The 12185-nt window shown below is 34.9% G+C and overlaps 1 protein-coding gene across 17 annotated transcripts in view; it reads left to right on the forward strand.

Moving 5' to 3' along the window:
- The window catches only part of LOC149807575 (single-stranded DNA-binding protein 2-like), a 202057-nt gene that overhangs the window by 165842 nt on the left and 24030 nt on the right, over nt 1-12185 (forward strand). For 13 of the 17 annotated variants that reach the window (XM_089968132.1, XM_089968104.1, XM_089968144.1 and 10 more), the window contains 3 exons: nt 2407-2439; nt 7967-8031; nt 10066-10132. In XM_089968132.1, coding sequence (XP_089824258.1) covers nt 2407-2439; nt 7967-8031; nt 10066-10132 — 165 coding nt within the window. The remainder of the gene's footprint in view (nt 1-2406; nt 2440-7966; nt 8032-10065; nt 10133-12185) is intronic. The other 4 variants (XM_089968061.1, XM_089968112.1, XM_089968177.1 and 1 more) reach the window with 1 other exon arrangement.

The raw sequence follows: 12185 nt of genomic DNA on the forward strand, positions 1-12185 counted from the left end.
GCTGATAATTTTGAACTTTGTAAATTTTGGGGAAAAAATAAAAATTCACTTTATTCATTTATTTTTGTGAAGATCAATTTTCATGGTTTTCTAAAGATATGGTTTTTTTGTTGGTGCTTGCAGTTGTGGCTGTTTTCTGATCATAATAGCATTTGTCAATGAAAAATATAATGTTTGGTATTTAAATTTTTTTATCTTTTTCTAGCAATAACAAAATCCACAAAAATCGAGTCCCCACAAGTAGAAGTTGTTGTTGTTGTTGTTGTTGTTGGGTTTAACGCCATTTTTCAGCATGCGATTGGCTATAAATGGCGGCCAGTATTAATGGTGGAGGAAGAACCCGGGAAAGAACCACCGACCCACGAGAAGCTACTGGCAAGCTTTCTCACATACCCACATTAGCCGAATCCGAGACTCGAACCCACGCAGACAAGTAGAAGTGAATCACAACATTGTTAAATTATAACAGAGGCATAATGTTGAATACATACTGCATATACTTACTCATAAGTTGACATTTTTTTCTCAGGAAAATTTGATTCATGCGGAGTAGAAGCATTTTATAAGTTAAACATGCCAGAAAATTTGATACATCTATGGGTAATGTTAGAAACTCGAGATGTTTGCAGTACATGAAGATACTGTCAATTCAAACATTTTTATGTTTTCATGCCACTAGACCCATTCAGAAATGTATATATGGTATGGATTAGGTCTGTTTCATGACTGTACTCACTACACAGTACTTGGATTTGGATTTGAATTTTTTAAAAATATTACTGTTAAATTAAATACTACCCACTGCAAAGTGAAGTGTTGTGCAACATTGTTTACCATGGATGTTTACTTGCAAGAATATTGTTTCTATTTTCATGCAAGTCTGAACAACCTGTATTGGTATTAATATCAGTGTTTTGCTCTATAAACACTGTATGATGCAATACAAGTTTTCAGTTCATTTGTATTTTCCTTTTCCATGTTTTCTGCCAGTGCTTGTGGCCCAATAAGCCCATGGCTTGTAGAGGCAGTACTTACTTTTTTTCGGGTTGACAATCTTTCTGACCCAGACATGAATTTAATACTTGCTAATTGCCAAGCAGAGATCCACTACTTCCTGTGCATGACTGACCATAATCCTTTAGCTTGTAATGGCAGCACCCTCTTTGTTTTCCCATGTGACAACCCTTTGATTAAGCCATGAGTTTGATACTTGTTCATTGCCAAGCAGAGATCCACTACTTCCTGTGCATGATTGACCATAGTCCCTAAGCTTGTAATGACAGCACCCTCTTTGTTTTCCCATGTGACAACCTTTTGATTAAGCCACGAGTTTGATACTTGCTCCGGGCAAAGTAACAGAGTGTGGTTATTTTAACTTCCTTTGATCTTGTCCCACATTTGACACATTTTCAGTTGCATTCTTTAATGGATTTCACAAACTATATGAACAAAGTGTTACAGAGCCCAAGTTCAGTCTCTACATAAGAATCCACATATGACAAAGAAGCTGAGGAAACCGAGTCAGTTGATATTTAGATTAACTAGATGATGACAATTTGCAATGTCTAGATGATAGAGGATTTCAGAACTTGATCATACAATGACAATACATTCTTGGACTTGGTTCCAGATGACAGTGACATTTATTGGATATTGTGAATCACAAGAAATGTAGATGTTACTTTCATTGTTTATTTGTAAGACCCATGGAATTAACTTAATATGGGATATTGTGAATCATATCACTCTCAATTACTGTTTTATATCGGTATGTGATGTAAAATTGAATTCATGGATTTAACCTGTTGACTATTACATTAAACAAAGATGGAAAAATTGTAAGTTGTCAGTTTATTCCATTCAGTAGTATCATTTATTTACGTTGGTTTTGCCTTTATTTTTCCTATCAGTCTATCTTTATATCTATCCAGTTTGGCTTGTTTATTTAAAAAAAGTGCAACTCTGACTCTCTGACAAGAAGCCACCCCATCGGATGGGTCTGACATGCAAAATACACCCCAACTTATAGGAGGGTCTAAGATAAATTGGCTTTTTGTAGCCCCGAAAAGGGGTTCAACTTATAATCGAGTATATATAGTTCACAGATTTAAAGACTGGCTAGAAACAAAACTGAAAAGAAATGTAGTTTTGAAAGTCAACAAAAAATAGAAGTAAGAGAATACAAAGGACGTATATAGTCCATGTTTTGAAAGCTGTATTGCATGGTCAGAATTGTATACCTTATTTGTGATATCCGTTAATTTAATCTACAAGCTTTTTGCACTACCATCAACTTGTTGTTTGTTGTCTGTAATCAATAATTCTACAAAATATTTGTTTCAGTAGCCAATATTTGTCTATGTTGCATTTTCTTATGTTGTTACTTTTTTTTTCTCGGCACATCAGATGATGTAGATCAAAAGGTGCTGTTTTCAATGGGTAAGAGGGATTTTAGATACTTTTACAATCCATGGTGCGGTTTTGTTAATCCATGCATCCAGTTCCGTAATTGTAAATGTCTTTACGTCAGCATATTGTCAAGTCTTAAACATCACAAAACATGTTTTGTATCATTGGTGATACAGACAGTAAAACGACCTTTATTGTCAAAAATTTTATTATTGAAATTATTTTTTTACAGTGATCTCCTCGTCAGCCGATAGCTGGCTTAAAAGCCCCATACTTCTGAAGTGGAGTCCTCTTTTTCTGCTACAATGTAACCATTGTTGTTACTGGTTAAATTGACCCAGCCTTGCACTTTTGAATTTCATTCATTACTTTATTGAGAAAGATGCTCATCTATCTCTTGTATTTCTCCAGTGATACAGGGGAATAGAAAGTTGTAATGTGCTTGTTACCTTCAGCCATAAAGGTCGATAGAACTAAAAGTGATTGTGGTGGTGGTGGTGGTGGTTATTGCTAGTCGTGGAACTCAGTTTTGAAATAAAGCCATGAAGAATAACACATTGAGACCAAATACAACCACAGGCGATCTGTTTGTTTTCATTCATTTCTTGGGACAAAAACAAAATTTAACAGTGGTGGTTGGGGTGTAAAGGCCATTTTTTTGTCTTTTAGAGACCATTGTATTTGCTTTGACATGTTGAATTTGGGCATGGTTATATCATTGGAGAAATACAGCAATAACTTTTCAGATTGTTCAAAAACTCTGTTATGTTATCCTGAATATTTGTATAACCAGAAAAAGTGGGGATAATTGAGGTTCCACTGCTCTTTGTAACAGTGGTCACTCACTATGAGGCATCCAATTATTAAATTCCCTTTCACAAGATGAATGTTGTAATGGATCCCATTACAATGTTTTATGTAACCCAGTAAAATGTATTCTTGCCTGTGCAACCCAGCATATGGCATCCCTCATACAAAATGATGCATTTTGGCTCCCTTAAACACCATTATAGTGGGGGATCACTGTATCAGTAATTTCATTATTATAAATTCTGTCTTTGTTGTTTAGTTTGCCTGTACATATACTTTGTTCTTGCTTACTTTTGACGTACATTATACTGATCATTGTTCTGTTTACTTGCCATATTTTTTTTTTAATTGGACCAATAACTCCATAAGATTTTAACAACAAACAAAATTTTGTTATGAAGTAATGAGAAAATGAAAGAATCATTCATTAGCAAATATTTTTATGGTAAAACCAGATGAACTAAGATATATAATATCTCAATGGTTCCAATCTGCATTAATACTCCCATTTTTCTCAGCCAAAAATGAATTCCTGTTCTTAATTTTTCAAATTCATTACTGTTGGCCTAACCCCATTTTATTGGCCAGCTTGCAAAGCAACTCGGAACTATGGGTCAATGAAGTCTTTTTATCTGTCTGGTATCTACACTTCATTTGTAAGATATTTATTTGCCTGCGGAATTATGTAACTTTATATGTAGATGCATCATGAAAAGCACTACCCTGACAAAATATGTCACATTGACCTATATTTTACACCAGTTTTATACATTAGTCCATTCTTTCCACTTTTGCATGCAGTCATGTAGCTTGTTATGTAGATGTTTCATGATTAGTATGAACTATATTTGGAACTGTGATTTGTGATTAGTATGAATAATATTTGGAACTATGATTTGTGATTAGTATGAACTATATTTGGAACTATGATTTGTGATTAGTAGGAACTATATTTTAAACTATGATTTGTGATTAGTATGACCTATATTTGAAACTGATTTGTGATTAGTATGACTAATATTTTGAACTTGTCTGTGATCAGTATGACCTATATCTTGAAATGTTTTGTGATTAGTATGAAGTATATTTTGAACTGTCATTAGTAATGGTTATCGCAGTTTTTCAGACACTTGCAGAATTGGTGTCCTGAGTACTGTGACCTTAAGACAAAGTCGTTCACTCCAAGGTGCTTTGTTCATACTCGTGTGTTGAGAAGTACATTTTGTTTAGCTTAGTTTTGCAGACACATCTGCCTATATAGCTATGTAACATAATAAAACGACCGTTAACGATCACTATAATATCCAAAGTCAGTGCAACCCCTTCATCTCGCTTCATTTAGTCTTGTACATGAACTTGTTTCCCAGCAAATCCTTAAAATCTGACCATAATACTTTTGACTGCATGTTTGTGAAAAATTCTTAACTTTGTTTTATTGAGTTTCTTTTTTGAGGATAAATATTCTTAACGAATGAATTCCTTAAAATAAATTCTTTATTGTATGTTTTATTTTATTTTAGCCCTACTGTTCATAGATAAGAAGTGCTTATGGAGTGACCTTTTAGTCCAGTGTCTCTTTGCACAAATTTGTAATCATTCTAAACTGGAGAAATATGAGAATTGCCAACATTATTTTCTGGCACATGTATCCAAAGGTCTAGTTGGTGCTAAATAAAAATGTGTCCCTATAGACTATCAAATAATAGATTAAAAATATTTAGACTACCTAGTTGGAATATGAATGTATTTATTGGGTAGAGATATTGGTGCATGATGGGAATGCTTTCCACGTTTTTGTAGTGCTGCAGGAGCCATGTTCCTATGATAATTAAGCTTCCATTTATGCATTCCATGCACCTTCGTGATTTAAGTTTTGGAGCATCTTTATGATAGTTTATAAAGGGGAAGGCTATATTTTCCCCAAGAATATCGTGATTTGACTTGAGTTGGCAGTTTCAAAATCATTTGAAAGAAATAATCTTAAAAAGTTCTTTGTATCTGCCTGAAAAATGTATGGTTCCTATTTGAAAATGACAGACTGGTATTGATTGTTTTTGGAAGAGTATGGTTGTTGCATAATTGAACATGAAAAGTCAGGATTTTTTTAAATAATTGCATAAAAGTTGAATGATTACAGTAAAACCTGTTTGGAGAGACCAGGCTCTTAAAATGCTTGATTGTACAGTGTTATGACCAGTAATGAGAGACAATTATGGGTGGGGTGATCTTTCAAGACCGGTTCTACTGTAGTATATCTTTAGTTTGACTTTTATATCTGACAAAGGACTACCTTGAGTGAGAATGTATTACTTACTTTGCATAAATGGAAAAAAAACGTTTCCAAAGACACGTTTGCTAAGCAAAGGAAGAAAAAAAATCATCGACTGCTTACCGTGACAAGTGTTAAGCGTGTACAGACAAGTGACTCTATAAACAGCAGACAGTCGGTAGTGTTACATCTGTCTTTCATGACAAATAGCAATTTAACAATGTTGAGGGCAGCTGAACTTCCATCTTCGCTAGCCAAGGTTCCTATATGATAACCCTAACCTTGGCATATCAGGCAGATATTTCAGACATGGCAGCAAGCTACCGCATCCAATCAAAATGAAGTTATTCTAATTTGAACACCGTTCCTACATGATCAAGACAAGGGGAGCTCACAGCTTGATTGTACTCGTACATAAGCAATTCACCACTGCCTGTCCTTGTTTGTTCATATACCTTTCACAGAAATACACCTTAATGGCTTCCCTCTGGTAGTCATACTTTCGATGTTAAACTTACAAAGTATCCTTTTGAAGTCAATTCCCCCCCCCCCCCCCCAATTTTGGCGGAGGGAGAATGCACCACTGTTACACGTTCTTGGTTAGTTGGCATTACATACTAAGGGAGGCAACTCTTTAAATCCAATAGATTCTGCTAGTCTAAAGCACTAAAATATCTGTTCAATCAGCCAAGGTGTAGATAGGATTATGGCTAGTGAAGGTGCTGAACTTTAATATATATGAACTTCGACTTTTAATAATGAAGAACATTAAAATAAATTTAAAATAATTCTTCAGAAAAACGTGATCTTTTTTTACTGGTGATATTTTATCTTGTATCTGCTATGTTGTTTTGTATAAGTGGTATTTTGTCTCATAGAACTTGTCATAAAATCTTATAAATGGATTTCTTACTTTTTATTTTCATGATTTTATGACGTTCTGAACCGCCATTCTTTTTAATATTTTAAAAAAAAGCATGGACTAGAGTTGTATGCATGATTTTTTTTTCTTCTCGTTTTGTTTTCTGGTTTCTGGACAAGCATGAACACAAATTACCGTAAATTCATTATTTTGTTTTGTGGGGTACCACTTTTCAATGGCTTCATGGTTGTTACGAAGAAGTTGCAGACATAACAAACAATAAATTTTAACCAATCCACAAGCATAAGTACTGATTTAAAGAAAAACTTTCATAAAACCCACCAGCGCCACAACAAAAAATTGATACCCACAAAAAAATATGAATGCACTGTAGAAGATAGCAGCATAGGATAGAATGATGCTTCACGGTATTATTCTTGCAAGTATGTACTGCGTGCCATGTTGTTGAAGTCTCTTGTTCATATTGTTTTCTTGTATTTATTCATCCCATATTAAAAGTGTTTTTTGATTCCTATTCCATGTTTTAGAAACATTTCTCTTAATATATAGTGGATTTATTTCACCGAGACATTAAAGTAGCGTATACTGTCTTTAACCAAAAATGTACACCCAAATGCCTGCAGCAGAGACCCAGGTCTGCCATCACATAATGGGTCATAGTAACTGCAATAAAAATTGTAGACCATGATTCACTGGCTTTATAATATTCAGTGACAGCTGGATCTATACTGCTTGTGGTTTGATGCACAACATACGGCATGGTTTGATCTGATTATTTCAAAAAATTGTTTTTCATGCTGATCAAAATCTTTGTGGTTGAACTTCAAGATATGCCCTGTAAATAATATAATTCTAAAATACCTTGGAAATGACATTTGCTGATGCTTGTTTAAGATGGTCCGATATTTTGAAATTGTAAGATTATTTTTTTAAATTGCAACGTGACTGATATTAGTTTTTTTATTCAACTGGGCCCTTCAGCTCTAATGTAAGTAGTCTGGATTAGTGATAAAGATGCAATGAGGTGATTGGGCACACATTATTGGTTGTAATTATAGAAGCGATCGGGACACTAGCATATAAAAGACTAAATTTCATCTTATTTGAATTGGAATCTTACAAAATTGTTTATTGATTAAAGACAGTCATACCATATTTAGCATTCTTTGGAGATTTTAATCTTCTGCACATTTTTAAAGAATTCGCCTGAAAGAATGTGCCAGTTTAGAAGATTCTGTTTACAATACATTTTCAGAGGCAATGTTTGTCTAGCAGTTTGTATTATACTGTTGATCAGAAAATAACTTTCTGTCCCTGCATGGTTGTTACTGCACCAAGCAAAGCATTATAAAGTCTTTGCTGTAATTGGACACCAGCCTGTATTCGTTTGTTAACATTTGTTGGGCTGTTGTCCCATCCAGGCATAGTTTTGTACGCTTTCACTGTTATATCATCTGATAATTGAACCAAGATAAATTCTCGCATTCGGAGTTCTGAGCTATAGGTTTATACGTTTATACTCTACAGGTTTTGAAAACATGGTCAGGTTAGAGTAATTCTTTATATTATTTTATAAAACTTTGTCTCTGTTTCAGATTCCACGAGTTCAGGAGATGGGATTTATGGGATGATGAAACCAGGGATGCAGGGCCTGCCTGGGGTAGGTACATCCGATGACATTTTTGACATGTCCATCAATATATTTGGACCACCTCAGCTATTTCTATGATTGGATTAACCATAGGATTGACCAAGAAGTGAAAACGTTGTTTGATGCATACGCAACTTCTAACTCGGTCCTTGTTTTGAGAACAGCCAATGTGAACCAAATGTCAGATACCAACACACAGTTGAGAAATGATGCGTAGGATCAACTTCAGAGTTGTGACTGTGTAGTTGGGGTCCATCATCTGGATATACTGTATAGTTTTCAGAGTCTCTAGTTTTAAGTGAACCACAAAGACCTTGATGAGACAGCGGATCTTGGTGTGCTTTACCTTGTTCGAAGTCACAGTTTTCAAGTGAACCATGTAGACCTTGATGAGTCCATAGATCTGGGTTACTATATATCATTGAAAGTCGTATTCTTATTAGAAAATCTGTAAATGTGTTGTGGTTTTTTAAAACATGCATGTGGCTGTCATTGATGCAGGAATTACCAATAAATTTTTACTTTTCCGCATCCTTGCTTCAGAGGAGCTTAAAGACATGCCAGCCATAACACATTTGGTGTAATCATTATGCTTTGTTTTTGCAAAATTACATTTTATGCTCATATTTATTTGGATTACACTTTTTTTGTTCATTAAAATAATTAAAGTAATAAAAAGTTGGTTTACTCAATTTTATTATCATCTCTTTAATTTGACTCTTATAAATTTGAGAATACTATAACAATGACTTCTGTGTAAGAATAGCACTTGGGTACTTTACATAATTGCTAATTATAGAAATGATGTATGACCCATTTCCAAGAAAACGGACTGGTTTCTTCAAGTATGAACTTAATCTCACAGATTCATCGCAATCATAAGCTTGTTAGTTAGCAGATCAGTCTATACTTTTTTGAAAGAAAATGGCACCAGATGTTTAATGAAATGCTTTTTATGTGAGGTGTGGATGATGGAAGATGTCAGAGCAGATGGATCTTTTCAAACTTTAAAACAGGTTAGATGAGAAAAAAGGACAGATCAGCAATGTAATACAACACTTTGAGTACATTATCATGCTGATTGCAAAATTCCAGTTCATGATCTTTCAGTGAGCATCACACAATGTAATCTAGTTAAAGTTAGCGCTGAACATAAATAATTTTCAGTATATTTTGTGTTTGCGTTCTGGTTCTAATCCATATTGATTTTGCCCTTTATGACAAAAAGTTTGACAGCTGCAAAACCATGTAACTAGCAAAAATAAATGTATCTGGCATGTGATATATAGACTACTCTTTATATGCCCAAATTACACTTTTTTGCCAATAATTATGCCTATATCTCTCTTGGGGGTGGGGGGTGGCATGTGGGGAAATCCTGTTAATTCTTAAAGTTTGTATATATGGCATTGCTTTAAGGGAAAAGGCAGATGACAACAGTTGATTATAGCATACAATGTGGATCAGATTTTCTTACTGATAATGCCAATACAAAATAATTCTTTAAAGTACAGTATTCATCTTTAAATGACATTTGTGTTAACCATGTAGACCCTGACAAGACAACAGATATGGGTGTACTGTACATTGCTCATTGTCTCTGGATTCAAGTCAACCGTGTAGACGCTGATGAGCTAGTAGATCTGGGTCTACTATTCATTCTTCAGAGTTGTGTTCATATAGATACAACATGCTTAATAAATACAGTAAGGTGTATACAGCATGTGCTATGGTGTATAAAGCATGTATAATAAACACAGTAAGGATGTGCTATGGTGGATACAACATGCATAATAAATACAGTAAGGGTGTGCTATGGTGTATACAACATGCATAATAAATACAGTAAGGTGTATAAAGCATGTATAATAAACACAGTAAGGATGTGCTATGGTGTATAAAGCATGCATAATAAATACAGTAAGGCTGTGATCTGGTGTATGGCATTCATCACCGTCATATTGACCAACGATATCTTAGACTTACTTCACCAGGAGATGATGTACAACAAAACATGTTTAATTTTGAATAACTCTATTTCAGTTCCCCGGAATGCCAGGTGGGCCAGATCAAGGAATGGGTATGGGGCCTGATATGCCAGTTATGAATGGTAAGGATACAAATATGTGTGTGTGTGTGTGTGTATACACTTTTCACCCCAGGACAGCTATATGATGGTATATCTCATTATAAAAGAAATCTTATGCCATTTTAGCCTCAGATCTAAAGATATAAACACATATACTTTCTTTTAAAAAATGGAAACAAGAATCAGGGAATAATTTTGCTTTCAACTATGTAAGTTTTTTTTTTTTTTATCTATACATTGCACAAAGTGGCTGAGTGGTCTAAAGCGCTCTCCATTATGGATCACTGCCATCTCACCTCTGTCTGCATGGGTTCAAGTCTCAGATTTGGCCAATGTGGGTATGTCAGAAAGCTTGCCAGTAGATTCTCATGGGTCAGGGTTTTTTCCCCGGGGGTTTTCTTGGGTTCTTCCTCCATCATTAATACTGACCGCCATGTATAGCCTATCGTGTGCTGAAAAATGGCGTGAAACACTACAGCAACAACAACAACATTGCACAAAAAATGTTAGCAAAAGTTTCATCAAAGTTGAAATTTTGTTTGGTTTTATCCTCTTGCTTGTAGGGACTGTAACATTGTCCATTCTTCGTTCATTTGTTTCGTTTTATCCTCTTGCTTGGGAAACTTCTAGGGACTGTAACTTTGTCCATTCATTCATTTGTTTGGTTTTATCCTCTTGCTTAGAAACTTGTAGGGACTGTAACATTGTCCATTCATTCATTTGTGCTTTTGTTAACTTGTATGTCACTCTGGCAGGTCTTTGTTACCTCGAGAATGTGTCCGACCCTGTTTCACCTGCACTTATGAAAATTGGGTATGGTTGCATCTCCAGAAGAGCAGCACAGCCATACCAAACTACATCACTGTGGCCTAATTCGCACACTTGAGTGACTTCTTATTTTTATTATGTACCCAATATCTTGGACCCAATTTCACAATGAACCTGTGAAAATATGTACGTATGTACTTTCATCTAGATGAAAGTAGCATGACCATTCAAAAACTAGGTCAGCTGTGACCAAATTGTATTTTTCAGGTTCTTGGATTCTATTTCACCTACTCTGAAAATATTTTCTTAAAACTGAATGAAAATAATTCAGCCATATAAATTAAAGATTTTACCTATATGTTACCTAATATATATGTATGAATGTTTGTTTCTTTCACCCACAATATATTAGACCCTACTGCACTTCTGAAAATTTGTATGTGATTCAATCTCTACCATTGAAAATAACTCTACCACTCCAAACATTCAAGATTGCAACTCTTTCTTATTTTCATGCTTTCATGACTTGTATTTTCGTCTGTTCATTATTTTGCACCCTCACTGTTGTTGTGCACTATTTCACCGTAACATGAAAATTGTTACGTAGACACGTCTAGATAAAAGTAATTCGTAAGTGTGAGCTCCTTTTCACACTTGAGTGACATTTGTAGTTTCAGCTTTTCATTTGTCTCTCCCACCCACACTTCCCACCACACACCCCCATTGAATGCTTATCCAAGAAAGTCATTTAACCGTACCAAAACGTGGTCACTGTGACCTAATTTTGACACTAAATTGCCTTTGAAGTTTTCAGCAATCATTTGTTAAACACTCAGTATCTTGAACCCAATACCTACACTCTTGAAAATTGGTATTTGACTGCATCTTTGGAGAGTAATTAACCCAAACCAGTGCTAAGGCATTGTGTGTGTGTGTGTATGTGTGTGTGCTTGATTGATTTTTTTTGTTTTAGCTTTCTGTTCAGTACATCAACAATGTCTTAAATCCTACCTCACCTACATTTTTAAAAATGTATATATGGATGTATATCAGAGTGAGTAAGTATATTGTATCAAGACTAGGTCATTACTTGTTAATTTTCACGCTTCAGTGATTTTTGTGTTTTCAGCTATTCAGTTGTCTTACCGGCAATATATTGGACCCCACTGCCTGACAGAAAATGGGTTGTAATTGTGATATACCGGCAATATACTGGACCCCACCACCCAACAGAAAATGGGTGGGAATTGTGATATACCGGCAATATATTGGACCCCACTGCCTGACAGAAAACAGGTGGTGATTG

This window comes from Sinohyriopsis cumingii, chromosome 1, assembly GCF_028554795.1.
Source record: "Sinohyriopsis cumingii isolate HCF-2022 chromosome 1, ASM2855479v2, whole genome shotgun sequence".
Classification (NCBI taxonomy): Eukaryota; Metazoa; Mollusca; class Bivalvia; order Unionida; family Unionidae; genus Sinohyriopsis; species Sinohyriopsis cumingii.